The sequence below is a fragment of the Engystomops pustulosus genome, chromosome 4 (genome assembly GCF_040894005.1).
Source record: "Engystomops pustulosus chromosome 4, aEngPut4.maternal, whole genome shotgun sequence".
Taxonomy (NCBI): domain Eukaryota; kingdom Metazoa; phylum Chordata; class Amphibia; order Anura; family Leptodactylidae; genus Engystomops; species Engystomops pustulosus.
In genome coordinates, this window is record NC_092414.1 from 91,350,309 (window position 1) to 91,370,593 (window position 20,285).

A 20,285-nucleotide genomic window follows, 5' to 3' on the forward strand; every position below is an offset into this window, starting at 1 on the left:
ATATAGCCAGCAACCTTGTATATAGCCAGTGCCTGCCCCCCAGTATATAGCCTGCCAGACCCTGCCCCTCAGTATATAGCCAGTGCATGCCCCCCCAGTAGATAGCCAGTGTCTATCCCAACCAGTAAATAGCCATTGTCTGCACCCTCCAAGTATAAAGCCAGTGTCTGCCTCTTAGTATATAGCCACATCCTGCCCCCAGTATATATCCAGTGCCTGTACTCCCCGTATATAGTCAGTGCTTATTGCCCCCTGTATATAGCCAGTGAATCCCCCACCCCACCACGTATCCAGCTAGCAGCCTCCTGCCCAGCCTAAAACCCCCCAAAAAACTCTGTACTCAACCTTTCTGAGGTACTCTGCAGGTCCTCTGTCTTCAGCTTGGGCTCTGGCTGCGTCTTCGGATCCCCTTGTGGTCCCGATGGCGGAGCACACACCATGATGTTAGCAAGCGGCTGACGTCATGGTGTATACTACGGAACCACGAGGGGAGCTGAAGACCGAGCCAGAGCCCAAGCTGAGGACCTGCAGAGGGCGGCGTTAAGACGAGTACAGAGTTACTTTTTTCATTGACTGGAGTTAGGGTTTTTGTGCACATTTTTTGTGCCGAAAAACTCGGCTTGTACTCAAGTATATAAATCTGGTATCACCGTGATTGTACCGAACCAAAGAATAAAGTGGAGGTTTTATGTGGAGCGCAAGGTGAAAGTAAAAAAATCTGAGCCCACAAGAATGCGTATGTGTTTATTTGCCGATTTCCCCCCATTTGGATTTTTTTTCCAGCTTCCCAGTACACGGCATGGAATAATAAATAATGTTACTGAGAAGAAAAATAAGCCCTCACAGAGCTCTGTGCATGGAAAAACGTAAAAGGCTTTTTGAAGGTGGAGAGCAAGAAATGAGTGAAAAAAAAAGCTGCACAATTGATGCATTAGAACATTAGATAATGGTGTAATATATAAATCTAGACCAGTGATGGCGAACCTTTTAGAGACCGAGTGCCCAAACCACACCCGAAATCCACTTATTTACCCTGATGTGCCAACATGAAATTTTAAGCAGTAACTTATTGCTACCTGTTCTTTCACTTGTATTGGCGGTCTGAGGCCACCAGTTAAAAGAAGGAGGGCAAATTCAGATTATCATTGTAGCTTCTCTCCAAAGTCTCTCTGCAAAGGAACAATGGACGGGTCCAACATGATGACCTCCAAAGATAATGCAGTTCTGTCAAAACCTCACTTTTCCCGCAGTTCCAAAAAGCCAACGAAGTGTCGAATAGCACTGAGAGCAGCATCCCTTAATTTGCCTGGGACTGCAAGAAGATTGGAAGTGTTTGGTGAACTCTGTCCTGGGGTGAGGGCCCGAGTGCCCATAGAAAGAGCTCTGAGTGCCACCTCTGGCACCTGTGCCATTGGTTCGCCATCACTGATCTAGACAATCACGTTAGCAGGATATATTACAGGACGTCACCACACGGTTTTACTTATTGTAAAAGTTTCGTTTCCTTTCAAGCAAGTTACAGATCAATGTGGAACGCAGCAAATGGTGCGCATGCGCCTGGCGTCAGCAGCCAGAGAATACGGACTCCCAGTAAACAGGCTGACGAGCACCTCCCCTGCTGTAGCCTCGCCCCCAGCGTCCACCTCTGCTAGCGGCTCCCCGACGTCACGTGATGAGAAAAGTGACGTAAGAGGAAGAAGTCGCCATTAGAGGGAGGCGGATAGAAGATCTGGGAGCCCTTGGCCTGTCACATTCGTGTTGTAGCTGGTCGCTGCGCCTGCCGGCAGGAAGACAGGGCCGCTCCCCGGGGCTGTGCTTGGCCTTCGGTGTTGCCCGCTTCAGTGGTGCCTATGGCGGCCGGAGGAGGAGGCGGAGCTGGCGGCAGCAGCAGCAAAACCTATTCGTTCAAGGTGGTGCTGCTCGGAGAGGGCTGTGTAGGGAAGACGTCCCTGGTGCTGCGCTATTGTGAGAACAAGTTCAACGACAAACACATCACCACCCTGCAGGTGCGACCTCTGGCCGTGTCATGGCCGCCGTCTGTTTACTGAGAAAGGTCACCTGTGCGGCAGCCTGACAGCTCTCCCTGGGCGCTGTGCTAGACCACCTGTCGTCTACCCCTGTGCATGCCTTATAGTGAGCGGCTGGTGCCTGCGCCTCTGCCTCTGTACACTCACAGCAGCTGTGCACACATGTATGGTTAGAGGTGGATACATTATATAATCCATGTGATACCAGAACATGTGTGTTATATGTAACTTGTATACCTCTGTACAGTCACAGCAGCTGTGCACACATGTATGGTTAGAGGTGGATACATTATATACTCCATGTGATACCAGCACATGTGTGTGTGTGTGTGTGTGTGTATATATGTAATGTGTATATTTCTGTACACTCACAGCAGCTGTGCACACATGTATGGTTAGAGGTGGATACATTATATACTCCATGTGATACCAGCACGTGTGTATGTATATATATATATATGTAACTTGTATACCTCTGTACAGTCACAGCAGCTGTGCACACATGTATGGTTAGAGGTGGATACATTATATACTCCATGTGATACCAGCACGTGTGTGTGTGTGTGTATATATATGTAATGTGTATACCTCTGTACACTCACAGCAGCTGATATGTGCACACATGTATGGTTAGAGGTGGATACATTATATACTCCATGTGATACCAGCACATGTGTGTGTGTGTGTGTGTGTGTATATATGTAATGTGTATATTTCTGTACACTCACAGCAGCTGATATGTGCACACATGTATGGTTAGAGGTGGATACGTTATATACTCCATGTGATACCAGCACGTGTGTGTATATATATATGTAACGTGTATACCACTGTACACTCACAGCAGCTGATAAGTGCACATGTGTGTTTAGAGGTGGATACATTATATAATCCATGTGAAACCAGCACATGTGTTATATGTATACATGTAACTTGTATACCTCTGTACACACTAGGTAAGCTGATACATATATCTGTCTCTGTAATACATTTACACCAGCTGATTCCTGCATGTGTTTAGCGGTAGATACATTATACCTACCATATATACTGATACCTGCACATGTATGTACTGAGGTGGATACTTTATATACCCCATGTGATACCATCACATGTGTTTGTGTGTGTATATATAACTAGAATTGCATTCAGTGTAGAGCAGCTAATGTCAAAACACGCGTATCTACCCTCCGGGATGCTGATATACATGTGTGCTAGTATCAGCTGACCTGCAGATATCAGCGCACATGTATGTTTGGAGGTAAATACATTACACGGCCTGTATAGACCTGCTTATAAAGCATTACTTTCTGTCCCTGTGAACGTCTCTGCAGGGCTTGGGCTGGTATACTGAAGCCAATTGGAGAGACATTTGTGTATGTGGTACTAGTATGATGGGAGATGACGGTGCTCATTTGAAATCATTTGTCTTGGTCTTTGGACCTTTTGAGTCAGTCATTTGATGGCTACTTGTATAACAGACTTAAAGGGGTTGGGCACTTTACCTCATGTTTTAGGTAACTTGCAAACGTACATCTATTAATAGTTCTGCACCGCTCTCTGGTTATATATAAAGGTCCCTGGTTAAGAAATATCTTTTACCTCAGTTGCCTTTACTGTCCATAAAATGGAAGGAGATGGAGGTTCATGTGATCTAACTTTCTATGGTCAGTCTACCTTCCAGGACCATCCTTATATTATTGATACTTAATTTTATCCTTTGAAATCCATGAATCAAATCCTATGTGGTCTCTGGTCCTGCAGCCTGTCTTTATACAGTCACTGTACAGAGAGACAGACATGAAGAGTATTGCAGCCTTGTGTCACCAATGCCTTGTTTCCAGGGGCCTGGCCTATAGTAAAGATGCATTAATGACCATTTATCAGTTTTGGTTGTCAGTGTTGGGACGCTCTGCTGCATAAATCCGGATCCTTGTATAGTTTTCCTTGAGTGTTGATTTCTGGTCACGCTGCTCTCCTGCTAATAGGCGTTTGAGAATCTGGCTGGGTTTGACGGTCAGCAGGATGAGTACATGATGGGAGAGGAAGTCATAAGGCTTTCACAAGATGTTGTGTTTGTCAGTGTTCACAGTGCCTAGCTGTGTAGCATGTATGACTTCTAATCTAGATCTATCCATTGCTGGATGATTCGCCACATTTACTGGTTTCTCCATCTTCACATTATGTAATCATAGCGTTATGGGATGCCCAGAACGTACAGAAAGGGTATACCTTGTGTGGTCCACAAAGTCATATTTTTCTATCACAGTATTTATCCCTTACAATAAGAAACTTGAGAAAAAAAGTAACATTTTATTTAATCATCCATCACCTAAAATTTATATTAACCCCATTACGAACTGTCAAAAAATAAACTACTGTTCTTTTTGCAAAAAAAAAGCCCCCATGCAGCCACATTGACAAAAAATTTTGGAAGGCGATGATGGAAAAGGTTTTATTAACGCTGTGTGCATATTAACAACAGTATGGTTGCACAGTAAATGCAGAAATGTTGTATTAGATATAACCATGTCAGATTTGCATTGTTTTTCAAATATACTGCACAGAAAACCCAAAATGATGCTATTAAAAACTACATTTTGTCCTGAACCAGATCCCATACAGCTATGTTGACGTAAACTAAAAAAGTTGTAGCTTGTAGATGGTATTGAAGAAAAAATGGTATGGGCGTTAATGTGGAAAACGGGTGAGGGGACGAGGGGTTAATGGAAGACGGGAGGAATAAAGGCAGTGGGGTTTCCTTTGCACAGCTTAATGCCCGGTCACAGGGACCCTCCTCAGTGCGCAGCCACAGGGGACAGCGTTTGAATGTCATGGAGGGGTTCTGCATGTCTTCAATGTCTATGGGATTCTCAGAGGCGGCCAACTACAGTTCTTCAGATCAGCCACATTTTTATCACCTGTTATATTAGGGGGAAATGTCCAATGTGGGGGGGGGGGAACCCCTTTAAAAAGTAGTTGTTGGTTTTTGTGACAAAAAAGTTATCCTTTCATATTGAAACCTGGCTTAATCTCCTCTTTATATTACAGGCATCCTTTCTTACAAAGAAGTTGAATATAGGCGGCAAAAGAGTGAATCTGGCAATTTGGGTATGTACTATTTTTTGAGAAAATCCTAAATTCCTATTTACAATCTGGTGTACCCGTGTTCATCAGTGTAAAGGAAACTGGGATAAAGTTGGGCTGTAAAATGACCTCCCCTTAATTTCTGTCAGGCTCCATCATTTCTGATAGTATTAGCTTTTTACCTCTGTTGGGCCTTGGTGTTGTCTACCCCCACTGACCTTTATATGAGAAGGGGTCATTTACAAATAGCTGAGTTAAAGGGGTTTTCCCACGAACACATGGTAGGCTATTCACAGGATGGCCTCAGTGATGAAAACAAGTGGGCCCACGTACCTGCGTTGGACCCCTCGATGCTTTGTCAGATTCATGGAGCAGACGGCCGTGCATAACCGTTCTGCTCCATTAATTTATACATTTTTTTTTTTTTTTCTATGGAGATTAATGCAGCAAAACGATTAGGCGCGGCCATCTGCTCCATGAGTCTTACGGAGCATCAAGGGGTCTGACGGAGGTACGTGGGACTCCATCGGACCCCTAGTTTTCGTGATCTGTGGGGGTCTCATCACTGAGACCCACACCGATCAGCAACTTGGGTCCTTTCCGGTGTATAGGGTCTAACTTGTGTTTGTGGGAAAACCCCTTTAACGATGCTACTATGGAAATTAAGCAAAAATAACTGGCTAAATAAGGTCTGAACACTGTAAAAGTATGGGAAACATATAAGTACCACGTGATGGCTTTAGTAAAGGTTTTCCTCCCACATGAATACTAGAAGATGGACATGGCAATGTTACGGCCCTTGCTAATTGATTTTAGCGCACAACTTTTTAAAGGAAGAAACCTTTCAAATGGCTAATTTACTATGACCCCCTAATAATATGCATAATTGCTGGATGATTTGTATGTGTTTCTACACTGTATTGGTTGTGTGACATGGACAGAGAAGCACTTGAGTTTCTTATATGTGGCGTAAACTATACGGTAATCTTGTGCTCTACTCTATATTTCTACAGGATACTGCTGGTCAAGAGAGATTCCACGCACTTGGCCCCATCTATTACAGAGACTCTAATGGAGCTATTTTAGTGTATGATATTACTGATGAGGACTCCTTCCAGAAGGTATCATTTGGACTATGCTGGTTTAAACGGCTGTTAAATGTGTACATGGTGCACTCTATAACTTCTATTTATGCTTTTCTCCGAAAATAGCCTCTAGAGAATGTTTCATACAGTTGTTGATCAGGGATCACCTAACATGCTTAGTGTGGTTTGACATCCACTTGTATTATGACTGAAGAGGTGGCTTGTGCTGGGGGTTCCATGTTCCCCATATAGGGTAGGACTTGTATTTGGTAACAATAATACATAGATAATATATCTCTTATCTTATACTTTTTAAAGGAATAAGCAGTGAAGAATGAGCCTCTGTAGAATTATGATATTTCATAGTTTTTGTGCCTAAATTCCCAGCACCTGACAATCCTCTTATCAGAGACTACTTCAGTACGTCCCATTTCTATAGGTTGCACACAGAATTGTATAGTTCCTTTTTGATGATGTATACAGATTTATAAAATGTGCCTCTGGATGCAACTGTAATATCCCTGCACTTTGAGTTGTAAATATGAGGTTTATGGCTTGCAATCATATGACTGTCTAATAACTAACGGAGGATAAGATCACCTGATGTGTAAAGAGCTAGCTGCATGGGTTTCTGACTGTAACTTTGGACTACGCTATTTAAACATATGTAAAAACATTGGTCCCTGTAATTTACAGTATTACAATGAGGCTTAACAGGATAAAATATACGCTGCTCAAAAAATTAAAGGCAATGCATAAATAGAAATTTAACTCTCTAAGTAAATCAAACTTCTGAGAAATCAATCTGTTCACCTAGGAAGCAACACTGATTGACAATCAATTTCACAGGCAACCACAGACCATTCTCTGTACCAGCGCTTTCTGGCTGAGGTTTTTTGTAAATTTTGTATGTTGTTGATGCTTTCACACTTGTGTACAACCCACACAAGTGGCTCAGGTAGTGCAGCTCTACAGGATGGCACATCAATGTGTGCTGTGGCACGAAGGTTTGCTGTGTCTTGTTTGGAGGTGCTGCCAGGTCATGTCACCGAGCTCTTGGGTGGGTGGGTGGAGTACTTTCAGGCATGCAATGCGCGTGCATAGTTATACTAGTGACCGAGCGCCCTGTGTCAGGGGCACAGGAGCGCCGAATGGGTCATTTGCCTATTGTATAAAACTGCTGATTTCAGTGCCTAAATGAGACAACCTCCAGCATCAGCTTACCTACCCCTAGCTAAAGGTATGTTTGGGGCAGAATGAACATTTTCAAATGGTAAATTTCCTTTAATAAATTTTGATTTCCATTGATGGTTTTTTTTTTGTCAGCTTGTCAGTTCTCAACTTTGTACAGAACAAAGTACTCAGTGAGAATATTTTGTTCATTCAGATCTAGGAATATTTTTTGAGCAGTGTACTTCTGAAATCCTTGGAGTAAAGGGGGGCGGGTCCCTTATGTCTGGCAGAACACCCAAAGAAGGGATAAGAGAGCTGCAAACACAGAGTACATCCTGTAAATACCTGATGAAAATACCTCTTTAAGAGGGGAGTCAACTTTGGAGTTGATTCTCCACCCATTGCTGTGATGGAGATGGCAGTTCCACTGCTCAGGAGGATCTTTATTGCATAATCATTAAACGCTGTGTAATGCTGTATTTTCCCTCTTTCTGACGTGTATTTGTTTTGTTGCAGTATGTTCATCTGTGTTTTGTTTTGTTTTCCCTCTCAAAGGTAAAAAATTGGGTAAAGGAGCTGAGGAAAATGCTGGGGAATGAAATCTGTTTATGTATAGTAGGTACGTATTGTTTATAAAGACAATTCTTGCATCTCACTTTTACACTGTTAACTTTTTTTTAATAACAATTTTGGAATCTTTGGTGTACAGGAGCTGCATTTCCATAAAGGCAGCGGCATAATGTTACACTATAGTTTTATAGGTGGTGGACACATGGTGGTTTTGTGGAAACTGGGGGTAGTCCTGGGGTCCTCAGCTTATCTATTATACATGTTGAAAGTGTAAATCTCTACCACTATTATTTGAAGTATGGGACGTAGCTTTATGATAGTATTCAAAATCCTAATGTAATGGGTTTGTCTGTTGATATAATAGGGAACCTGTCAGCAGCCATCAACCTAACAAACTACTACCAGTATGTTGTCAAGTAGCTGAACACCTTCCAGATCATTTTTCTTTCTTGACCCTGTGGCATCATGGAGGTAATCTACTTCGAAGTGAGATGTTAATTGATTTTTTTTAACGTCAAAGAGATGGAGATTTTAACACTGAAATGAAGCTCCCTCTTCCTCAGAAAGCCCCTTCACTGTAATTGATGGTTCTGCAACCAGAGACATCACTAACCAGATCTCCTGAAGTCCCATGCATGTATTTAATCAGAGGAGGCATTCAGAGCTCCCCCTCTTGAGTTCAGTGTTAAACTCTCCTCCTCCTTTACACAACCAATTTACATCTCACTTCAAAGTTGATTTTATGGATGATGCCACCACCGTGGGACATGTTAGAAACAATAACTAGAAGGCGTTATGCGGCTTGAGGTAATGGTTTTAGGTCAATTGGTGATTAAGGAATTCTTTAACATATTAGAGAATAGGGCCTAATTTGCTGATCTGGAGTCCCACATACCCCTGGACTCCTTGTCGCCCCATGAGAGTAATGGAGCAGATGGCCACGCATTACTGCTTTGCTCCATACATCTTGGCGATCTCCGTCGGCTCCATAGAGATGAAAGGAGCATAACGGTCATGCGTGGCTCTTTGCTCCATTACACTCATGAAGCAACAATGGGTCCGACAAAGGTACCCCTGGCTCATCACTGAGACCCCCACTGATCAGCACGTTAGGCTTTATTCTGTGGATCGGGCCTTGCTTGTATTTGTGGGAAAACTTCTCCTTTAATGGGAATTCCTTCCAGGGATAAGCATAATTCTTATTCAAATAGGTTGTTAAAATATAAGCTAATATGTAATTAATTGTTTAAAATGCTGATGCCCTTAGCAGTGGTGTTGCGGACATAGACTGAGGAATTAATACGCTTTAATCAGTCCTGTGACTTTGTTCCTGTGGAGGAGACACAGGACAGAAGATGGCCATTGATCACATGTCCTGCACCTGCCTGGGCAGGTCATGTGATCATCACTGTTTGGCTGTAGTTGGTTGCAGTGCATACAGTATGGCCAGTGTTGTGGTGAGACGTCATCTTAGTGAGGTACACCCTCTACTGCCGGGAGAAGCTTTATGACATGTGTTTTGTAAAGGTTGTCCTAGTAATGTTAATATAAAATAGTGTACTAAAGAGTATAATTTAGGGCTCATGTAGAAGGTTGCTTTTGATGTCCATATGCTATCCTTTTTTTGCGGATGCAAATGGACCCACTGTTTCCTATGGGTCACATGGGTTCACACGGCAACTTTTTTTCAGAGGTGCAGACAGTGAGACAAAAATTGCAGCATGCATTATTTTGTCTTGCATGCGGACCACGTACATCCATAGAGGTCAATTGAACTGCAAAAAAAATGGACGGCACATGCATGATATCCGTATGCAGACTTTTTTTTTTCTCAAATGTTGCTTTGCTAAGAAGTAGATTAGAAACCCATCAGTGTAACTGTATTATATGCTAAATACTAAGAATCCTAATGTGATGATATAAAGAGATCTCTGAGAAGTTGTATCTCTATATAGCAGTGCAATAGGGAAGCTCTTTGTTTACATAAAGTCCTCCCATAGACAACCACCAAGTCCATAGTCTAGAGCAGTGGTGGCGAACCTATGGCACTGGTGACAGAGGCTGCACTCTGAGCCCTCTCTGTGGGCACCCGGGCCATCGTACCAGCATGAACTTCACCAGACAGAACTCAAAGAATCTTCCTACAGAATCTTCCTACAATGATGGGGGAATTTGCCCTCCTCCTTTCAACTGCGTTGGTGTCTTTAGGAGGCTGAACGATTGAAAGTTGTCAAAGAACAAGGAGAAATAAATTACTGCTTATATTGCTCTGCTGGCACCTTGCAATAAATAAGTGGCTTTTGGTTGAAGTTTGGGCACTCAGGCTCTAAAAAGGTTTGCCATCACTGGTCTAGAGGCTCTGGGGCATATTTATCATACAAACGTTAGTGTATGATAGCCCCGCTGCTGCTCTTGCGCAGCATGATATATCAATAGGCCGAAGCCTTTTGGATGCATCTGGCGGGTTCCTGCACAGCGTCTATGTCATCTTGTATCTCAGAGAAATAAATGCAGCCAGCGAATTTTAACATATGAGTGCGCAGATGTAGGGACAGTAACGCCCTGCGTTGGCCCACCCATAGCACCATACTGACGTGAAGGTGGGTCAGAGTTGGCTAAATTGCAAGTACTAGCAATAAGCTAGAATTTGATTATTTCAGGGCTTCTATGCCACTGATATGGGGCAGAGGCCCTGATAAGTATTCCCCTCTGTCTCTCTATGGTAGGTGGAGTGGAGACAGGGGGGGCATGCAGAGTGGAGGTTGTGGGTTCAAATCCCGGGCTGGGCATAAAATTATTTAATTGCATAATCTAGAGCCTTGTGTCAGGGGAAGCCCTGAATATGTAGAGACCCCATCTATGGACAGTTGGTGGTATCTCCCTGGTGAAATGGTCCTTGCTCTGCCACTAACCCGACACCCTCTCAAAAGGATTCCATGCCGATGTCTGCTCTATGGGACTCCTCTGTAGACAGATCCAAAAAGTCTGTAAAACGGTAGAAATCTTATAGTAACACAAACCCAGTATTGAACCGTTCTCGCTTTGAAAGTGAGATTTCATTGTGCAACCCTAAATTTTTTTATATTTTTTTTTTGGATGTATTGTGTTTTTCTATCTTGTGTTGATAATCCTCGAATACCCCTTTTAAATTTTTCTTGTTGGTAACTCCAGTAGCAAGGGCTCCTTTGTGTTCTCCGGTGTACCTATATGTAGGCTACACTGTCATGAAATGGGGGACAGCATGGTTGGCATGACCCTGGCTTGCCACAGGTGGTTTCACTTCAAAAATACTTACATTCTGACCTGGCTATTCTGTAAGCTGTTTTGCTATGTGAATAGCAGTCACGTCGTAATCCTGTTTCTATATCCCCTGTGCTCCTTCTGCCTAGCACAATAGGAGATGTGCACTGATAAATCCTATGATCTTCCAGATATATCTACATATTTTACATCCTATAGCTTATCTTTTATTTTAAAAAAAATCTCTTTTCTTTTCTCTTACAGGAAATAAAGTAGATTTGGAAAAAGAAAGACACGTCTCTGTTCAAGAAGCAGAAGCGTATGTTAGTTTTAGTTAACAATCTTTCTATGTAATGTGAATATTGCGGAATGTTTTTAAAGTCTTTTCTTTATTCCATCCAGGTATGCAGAATCTGTGGGTGCTAAGCACTATCATACTTCAGCCAAGCAAAATAAGGGAATTGAAGAGTTATTCCTGGATCTCTGTAAAAGTATGTATTGTTATCAATTTGCCTAGAGAAACTAAGAGATTGTCCTCTGTAAATCAAACTAATTGCCACAGCTTTTTATTACATTAGTACTAGCAGTTCTATGCAGTAGGTAATGGGAAGCCCCTTTTGTTTATGTGGCCACTCATGGTAAACCTTTTTATCTCAAACAAGCAGAAAGATCAGGCTCGCACTCCACCAAGTGCACAATCTAAAAGAAGGTCTTCCACTTCCTTGAATATAAACGGTAGATAAAAAATAGATCGGCACTCACTAGATCCGGTAAAATCGTTGTGCAGCTTTATTAATCAGATAACGGGAACAATACAGGCATATAACGGTCATAAAAAAATAGGATGCCATATACATCTGACGCGTTTCAGACCATCAGTTCCTTAGTCATGGATAAGTCACATCCACTGTCCTAGGTAGTTGGAGATGAATAACGCATCTAAGACCCCTAGTTTTGCCACAAATAACTGGGAAAACTTATTGAGAGTAGAAGCCTAAGGTGGAAATGCATGTGTCGCCACTTCCCCGAGTAATGAAATGCCAAGAGCCCCCCACTTATTGCCCTGCAATCCCTGGGTTTATACAAAGAAAAAAGAAACTTCCATACACTCCTTCCAGTGCTGACTGATGCTCATCATCTGTAACAACAGAGCGCATGGACATGTCTCTGCCTGCTTTGTTACAGATTAAGGCTGGATTCACACGACCGGTCCCCGCCGTACCATAGCATGGCGGGCACACGGCAGCGTGCGGGGAGAGGAAGAGCGCTGCTCACCCGCGCCCCACTCCATAGGGATATATGGCGCACTGCGCCGTATGCCCTGAGAAAATAGGACATGTCCTATTTTTTCACGGGCACGGAGCTCCCGTAGGGCGCCGCGCGCCCATTGCCGTCTATGGGGGACGTATATCGGCCGTATATACGTACCCCTTGCGGTAGTGTGAATGCAGCCTAAGAGCCTAAGGAGGAGGAGCTTTTGGGTTTTCAGATTTGTCAACCAGCATAAGCTACTGTGGAAATGCATACTTGTGTATAAGCTGAGGCAGCCTTATATTCCATTGAATATATTATAAAATACATGGCTTCCCACTGCAATGCGTAGGGGAAGCCATATACATAATTTTACAGTAGGTATAAGCCTTGGTCAGTTCCTTTCCACTGCAGTGTTGCTGGTCTCAAATAGAGCATTTAACTTGGTATAAAGTAATTTTGTATAAATGTCTTAGGGTTAACTTGCATTTTTCATTTTTGTAGGAATGATAGAAACAGCACAAGTAGACGAAAGAGCCAAAGGCAACGGGCCAAGTCAGTCCGGAGGTGCAAGGAGAGGAGTACAGATTGTAGATGATGAACCACAGGCACAGAGCGCGGGTGGATGTTGTTCCGGATAAATGTGTGAACTGAGCAGATACTTGTCCTATCAGGAAGATTGCCATATTCCAAGTCACCTATTCTCTTACCATTGGAGTAACAGAATTAACAGTATTTCAATGAGGAAATGAAAGTAACAGAATCCAAGACCCAGCGGTATACTAGTGGAGTGCGTGACCAGGGAATTGGCATTTTCTACCGCTGATAACCGAGCAATTACCAATGGCCTTTTTACATATGTTTTTCTTTCATGAAGAATAATATGCATGTAGAAAAGACCTACTTAAAGCTTCATTTATATTCTTTTTAAACCTGTTCTTTATTTAATAACTTATGTACATTGTTAGGATGGTATGCACTTTGCTGCCCTTTGTATTTTGTGGAAAACTAATTGTATTCTAAAATTCTTCCCCAGCCCCCTCCCTCCCTAGCAGATACCAGTCATATTTTTGCAGGGTTTGCACATGTTCTAACTGTCCATTTTTTGGTTATGCCTAATTCTGTAAAAATATCTGGTCAATGTGCATTACATAGAAGGAATATTTTATCTGCTTTTTCTCCTGTGCAGAATATGTACTAGAATGTTGTGAGTATGACCTTGCAGTCTGCAGGTTGTCTTAATACTGTTTTGCAAGTGACCTTTGTCTTGTCCTAACTCCTCTGTGTCCTTACGACTTGCTCGAATTGCAGAAATTGCTTACACGTGCACCACTGGAATATAATCTTGCTAATCCAAAAGGAAACATTCAGAAAATCCAAATAATCTGCTAATCTAGACGAAGGAATACAACTTGAGGAGTCTGTAAAACCAGCACTTTTTGTTTGGTACATATTGGCCCTCCTCCCATGTAATTGCTATTATTCGTTGTAGAATAAATCATTTATGCTTAACAATGTCATTTGGTTATGAAAATAACTTTCATTCCTCGAACACAAGCGGTTTTAATAATTTTTCTACCCCTCCTCTCTTCAGAATTTTTTTTTTTCCTCCTCCCCCTTTCTAGTCAAACTATAACACTGACTTGCGTGAAGCTTTACCATCCATTCAGTAGCTCTATATGTCATGGTATTAATCTTGTGGTCCTTGGAAAATGTCTCTTCACTTGTATGATGGGTTTCCTGCACTATATTTGTAGATAAATAAGGGGGGCTTGTGGTAAATAGGGGCTAAAAATCATGTGTGACATCAATTTCTTTTAATTCACAAAACAGTAAAGGTAATGGTCAAAAGATATGAATACAAGTTACTTGACTTTGTCTTTATTCACTTGTGTCCCACCAATAAATATCTTTAATTGTAAAGATGCTTAAAATTGATTTCAGTGGTGGCACTACAAATGCATAGACATCAGGATTTTATGTGCAGAGAAGAGGTAGGGAAGATATTGGAAAAATGTCATAGGTTTATATTGGAGGGGCTGAACCATGGTAGCAAATTCCTTCCCACCAGCTATGGTACTATACCTGACCCAAAAACAAGTGTGCATTGTGTATGGTTTTTATATCATTTTAGATCCAAACTTGAGACTACCAATATAAAATGGATGTTTCCAGTATAACCACTTGCACCTCAATATCCAACCATTGATTCACAATCCTAGTAGTGAAAATAGATTAAAGCCAATTATATCCAAGTTGGTAATGTGCTAGTGAAATATATTAAATGCTAGAGCATAGTCACAAACAGGTTAAAATATAGATAAAGGGCAGACTTAATCTTACCCATGGTATGCAATTGGTGGTGATGGGAAAGGAGGCACCCCAAGTTATGTTGGCTCGGGTAAGTTGACCTGAGATTTTTAGTTATGGCTAAAAAGCATATAATGACCTACAAAAAAAAAACAATCCCAGAACCGACGCCCCAACACCCATTTCGGCACGCTGATTTTTGACCTCCTGGACTCCCAAGATTGTGGAACAGATAAATAAAAAGTACCTTTAGTCACAAGTGAGCACCGCAATGTTTGAGGTCAGAAGCCACTGTTAAGCTCTTGTTCTTGCAAATGGTGTGTTGTCTGCAGCCCACGTGTCATCGGATGACAGTAGAAAAGTTTGCTAGGTAGGAATAAAACCTACACTATAATTTGTGACTTGGGGAGTTGGTACATACACAGTGTATGAGCCCTTAGAAGTAAGTGGGGATGTTGCTAGCCATTGAAACAATGTCTCGCATGCATCCAAAATATATACATTTGTGTGCATGATGGCGAAGACAGAGGAGAGGGGAAAGGGTGTAGTACAGTGATGGGCAACCTTTTGAGCTTGGTGTGTCAAAATTCACCAAAAAAACGAGCATAACTCGGGTGGTGTGTGACAAAAAACCCCATAATTTTGTGACATTTATAGTTTAAATAATAAATATGTATAATTATTTAACTTCTAGGGTACTTTAAATCCTAGGTTGTGTGAGTGATCCTACCATGTACTGCCATATTACAGTATGGATTTTCCACATAATCTATTTATTACAATGCGCTGGACAATCTCTCAGCCTCCAGCACTGACACGCGTGTCATAGGTTGGCCATCACTGGTGTAGTATCTCCTGCTGTTATTTATTAATGCCATAGAAAAGGGAGCAGAGCAGGATCTGTGCTCCAGTGTATGAGAGATCTTGTGACCACAGCCCAAACTCTCAATGAAGAAGAGGCTGCAATATGGAAATTATGATTTATGAATGTGTAATAAGAAAAGCACATTGCAAAGAAATGCTAAGTGCCTCTAATTTCATTATAGGAGCTTGGTAGAGATTGCTCATGCACAAAGATGTCCACAGCCTTTAATAAAACTTTGGGATTATTCTGAAATTCCTAACCTTAAAGGAAACCTACCATTTAGAATGGCAGGGGTAAGCTGTAAGTACCGGGCACCAGCTCAGGGTGAGCTGGTGCCGGTACTTACTTTCGTTAGTGTTATGAACCGCGGTATCGTGGTTTTAACACTTTTTAAACTTTAGAGCAGAAGAGGCTTCAGCGCTGCGCACGACCGTGCGCGCGCAACATCTCCGCTATTTCCTATGTAGACGTGCGCACGCCGAGGCCTCCTCTGCTCTAAAGTTTAAAAAGTGTTAAAACCGTTATAACACTAACGAAAGTAAGTACCGGCACCAGCTCACCCTGAGCTGGTGCTCGGTACTTACCCCTACCATTCTAAATGGTAGGTTTCCTTTAAAGGTAACGTGTCATTAGAAGGCCATTTTCAGTAGATTAAACTTTACCCGGCTCCCAGTCAGCTTTCATCCTTGAGTCCCTGGGGAGTGGGGTGAAAGGACCAAAATGCATTACGTGGTAACGTGTCTGTGTGAATAGGGCATTACTAATATATGTCCTGTAAAAGTGGAATAAGAGAAAAGAATCTGAGTGACAAGCCGCATCACAGATGTCTGTAAAGGGAGACTGTAGGACTTGGGGCTAAATGTTCCAGCTGAATTCATTGATGAATGGGAGCTTGTGACACAGCTGGCGTCATTCCTCCAGTGTTACCATATAATTTATATATACACACATATACATATATACACACGCTGTCTAGAATAGCCGCCGGGGGCGTCTCTTTCCTATGAGACATTTTGGCACTTGATGTCCGTAAAGATCTATAGGTGGTTTATTGTCCCAAATCCCACTGATGGTTCCATGTGAGAGTTGTGCCCCGATGCTTCTCCGTATCGAGTGTAATGGAGGACTAATAGGAACTTTCCAGACTGTTCTGATAGCCGTATTACCCCTGTGCTGGTTCCTATGCCCTGGGCGCGCCATGCAGTACGCCGCTGGACTGTGGGCGGGGCGGAGTGACGCAATGTTCCAGTCATTACTGGACTCTCCTAACGGCAAACACGTCAACTGACGCGTCCCCACCTCGTGATACCCGATCACATGCTCGCCAAGTCACTCCGAGAGACAGCACTGCGCCTGCGCAACAGCCAGCGGAGGAAGTGTTTTGTCTGGACACGTGAGGAGTGCGACGTCATCGTAAATACTCGTAGGCAAGATGGCGGCCCCTGTCACCGGAAAGGTAACGGAAAAGGGAAGTTTAGTTGTGTCGGTAGCGGCGGAAGTGCCTGCAGACTGCCGTTGTGCATACAGTGTGAGGCAGCCAGGGATCCCGGCGTGTTTGCATGCTAGAAATATCATGTGCACCTGACGCGGTATATGTCACTGCCAGCAGCATAAGCCGGGTGCCCCGGGGCGTCCTTCCTGGTGCTCACCCCATGATCGCGCCCGGTGATCGCTGCTGCAGACCTTTGTACAGCAGCCACTAATATCAATAGAAATTGGTTATTGCAGGTCGTGTAACCCGGATGCAGCATGTACAACCTCTGTACTATCCAGTAGGGTAGACCTGCACTCCTGGCACTGCCACCAGCTGTCTGATTGTATAATAGGGGCACTGATGGTACGTGGCCCTTTATCCGTGTTATATCTCCACTGGCATCTGGAAACTAAGGAATATTACTTGTAATGGTTCAGGACTGGTTTCCATAGTGATGTGGATTAGGGCTGAGCGCACCCATACTTTAGGATTGGTAGCTCCATCTAACTCAGACATGTTGCTTGAAGGGCAGCAGAAAAGGTAATCTGGTAGCTTTATACCCCTAGCAACAAGGCACGGCTGTGATTGGCCAGGTAGACACCAGCATAGTTACTGAATGAAGGACACCGAACCTACATTTTGAGCCCACTCATCTCTAATGTCAGCCATTATTCCCCCTTTCTATGTTAGGCAGGAGATTGCTGGTCTTGGTTTCATTCCCTTCTGCACAATCAAAACTGCTGACTGTGTTGAGTAACTGAAGAGCTTTCTGCTCTCTAAACCGAGCTTTTCTCACCTTTTCTTCCCTTACTGAGTAATTGCTGTAGTAACTAGCTTTTACGCAGAACAGAAGGGAGGTGCTGGGGTGCAGTACAGATAAAGCTTTTTAGGCTTCAAACCTGGATAAAGTTTTCAGTTCAGTTTTTCACATTTCTGCCAGAAACATTTAGAAAAGAGGGGAGAAAGCCCCTCCCATACACCCAGGTCACATGATCGGAGGTGAACCTAACACCACATCCATATTCACAGATACGCTGAATAACTTGTCAAAAATGAATAATGAAACAACAACATATTAATAAAATGACTTCCTATTAAGAAGACATTTATTAACATTATGTTGTTTTATTATTAATTTTCGACAAGTTATTCAGTGTACCTGTGAATATGGATGTGGTGGAAAGTTCACCTCCGATCATGTGACCTGGCTGTGTGGGCGAGGTTTTCTCTCCCACCTCAGATCATGTGACCTGGTTGTGTGGGTGGTGTTTTCTCCCCCGCTTCCGATCATGTGAGCTGGGTGTGTGGGAGGGGCTTTCTCCCCCAGTCCACACAGCTGAGTTAGTTTAAACGGTAGTAAAAGGAGTCAATGCAGGTCATTGGATATATCCGCCACGGAGCGTGAAGGGGTTAACCTAAGGTTTTTGGAGACCTTTATATTATGTATAATCCATGTATTGACCTGATTTCATGAACCAACCACAGGGCAGAGGACTGGGACTCCTTGTATTAACAATAATTCCTTTATTTATATAGCGCACACAGATTACGCAGCGCTGCACAGAGCTTGCCAAATTGGTCCCTGTCCCCATGGGGCTCACAATCTAAACAACCTACCAGTATGTTTTGGAGTGTGGGAGGAAACCCACACAAACACCCTGGAACTTGAACCCAGGTCCCCAGTGCTGCAAGGCTGTAGTGCTAACCATAGTGATATATGAAGCACCTTATTCTTTGCAGCACAGTAACAATGACACTGTATGGATGTCAGGATTCAGCGGCACTCCTTCCATCATAAATCGCCTTGATGCGCTGAGTCCTCTTGCCAGAGCATGACCCACCACAGTTGTTGTGCCAGTAACCTAATTGTCATTTTTCTTTTTCCCCTCGGCTTCACTTTGCATTTCACTGTTCATGTCCATGATCTCCAAACATACACACCCTACAGAAGGGTTACCAAGATTTGCTGCAGGCTATGAGAAAGTAAAATAATTTTACTGTTGTGTAATTTACGAGGTGTTCTCGGCATTGCTCAGAATAATTTTATTTCTGCATGGCGAGTATGTGTGATGGGTGTTTTAGTCCCTGCTGACGGATGAGTCCTGGTGAAGAGATTACAGAACATATACGAGACCTGTGCTGCTTTCATATGACTGCCAGTACATGTAGTGACCTGTGTTTAGCAGCCAGGCAACAAAAACTAACCACAATATACCACAGAATTTCTATTAAAATAACCTTTTTGTAATATAATAACCAGATTTTTTTTTCCTCTTTTTTTCCTTTTTCTTGCATTACAGGTGGTCTATGACCAAGAAGGGGTCTTCATACATTCTTCATGTGGGAAGCTAGATGATCAAGATAGCTTAATCCCAGGAACCCTGCATGTTATAGAAAAGGTATTATTTTGTATCATTGTGGCAGCACTAAATCTGCAGTATAAATAGTATTTAAAGAGTAACTAAAACTTAGGGTATTTTTTTTTTTTATCTTCGAAATAGAGCATGTGATAATAGTGCTTTGTAAAATACTTAAAGGGTTATCCGCATGAGGACAAGATTCTTAAATATACACAAGATAACACATTCTCTAATTCACTGTTATTATCAAAAATACAGCATTTCACGGATATAGTTTCAAACGGTTTCTGTCGGTCCTAGCGTACACAACTACAGTTTTCCCTGGATCCGTCCCTGTACCAAAAGTCTTGGGTCGGGAGGACATTTTGGTCTCCTGTCTGAAGCTGCACTGAGCTTCTCTCTCTCATCGGCCCCCAACCTTGCATTCTAGGACAAGCTTACACAGAGTTCCTGCTGGCAAGCGACACATCTTGAGGAGAGTAAAGCTACAACCTACAGTCAGATAAAGTCTTTATCCAGGGGAGAGGAGGGAGCCACATCAGAGCTAACAGTATATGTTATATGTGAGATATAGCAGACCTGAGAATTTCATGTGTAATATGCATCTCATGAATCTCATCATCTTTGATCTGTCTCATCTCTCTTCCTCTGTGTCGGATACTAGTGAATGTTCAGAAGCTAAATGAAAGTGTATATAAACCTGTACCTTGATAATCTGACCACATTGTCAAATCACAGAATCTCACGGCACTAATATGTGTCTGCTTAGAGAGTACCCACTGTCACTCTGGAATTTTTCACTTACCAGCGTAAGGAGTGATAGGAGCTAAAACAGCAATAAAA

At 42.7% G+C, this 20,285-nt stretch overlaps 2 protein-coding genes and 1 long non-coding RNA gene across 5 annotated transcripts in view; 2 read left to right on the forward strand and 1 right to left on the reverse strand.

Annotated features, from left to right (window-relative positions):
- Window positions 1-1,661: 1,661 nt before the first annotated feature.
- RAB21 (RAB21, member RAS oncogene family) lies at window positions 1,662-13,953 on the forward strand. Its single transcript, XM_072146726.1, has 7 exons — window positions 1,662-2,006; window positions 5,079-5,138; window positions 6,128-6,235; window positions 7,928-7,991; window positions 11,447-11,501; window positions 11,585-11,673; window positions 12,938-13,953. The coding sequence occupies exons 1-7, from the start codon at window positions 1,851-1,853 to the stop codon at window positions 13,072-13,074; spliced, it is 669 nt and encodes a 222-aa protein (XP_072002827.1). The 5' UTR covers window positions 1,662-1,850; the 3' UTR covers window positions 13,075-13,953.
- A 37-nt stretch (window positions 13,954-13,990) lies between these two features.
- On the reverse strand, window positions 13,991-17,246 carry LOC140126832 (uncharacterized). The gene is made up of 2 exons (XR_011854904.1): window positions 16,775-17,246; window positions 13,991-15,109 (listed from the first exon to the last, which is right to left on the reverse strand). It is a non-coding gene; the product is annotated as an uncharacterized lncRNA (long non-coding RNA).
- TBC1D15 (TBC1 domain family member 15) overlaps window positions 16,890-20,285 on the forward strand; it is a 61,821-nt gene continuing 58,425 nt past the window's right edge. The window contains exons 1-2 of one of the 3 annotated variants that reach the window (XM_072146724.1): window positions 16,890-17,064; window positions 19,383-19,481. In XM_072146724.1, the coding sequence (XP_072002825.1) occupies window positions 17,041-17,064; window positions 19,383-19,481 (123 nt within the window). In that variant the 5' untranslated portion in view covers window positions 16,890-17,040. Of the gene's footprint in view, window positions 17,065-17,173; window positions 17,198-17,295; window positions 17,446-19,382; window positions 19,482-20,285 lie in introns of those variants that run through there. The other 2 variants (XM_072146723.1, XM_072146725.1) reach the window with 2 other exon arrangements.

Bases quoted from the DNA above. Each gene is read 5' to 3' on its own strand.
- RAB21 (XM_072146726.1), top strand. From the start codon at position 1,851: ATGGCGGCCGGAGGAGGAGGCGGAGCTGGCGGCAGCAGCAGCAAAACC. The intron at 2,007-5,078 runs GTGCGACCTCTG...TTTATATTACAG, and splicing joins AACACATCACCACCCTGCAG to GCATCCTTTCTTACAAAGAA. The intron at 6,236-7,927 runs GTATCATTTGGA...TCCCTCTCAAAG, and splicing joins ATGAGGACTCCTTCCAGAAG to GTAAAAAATTGGGTAAAGGA.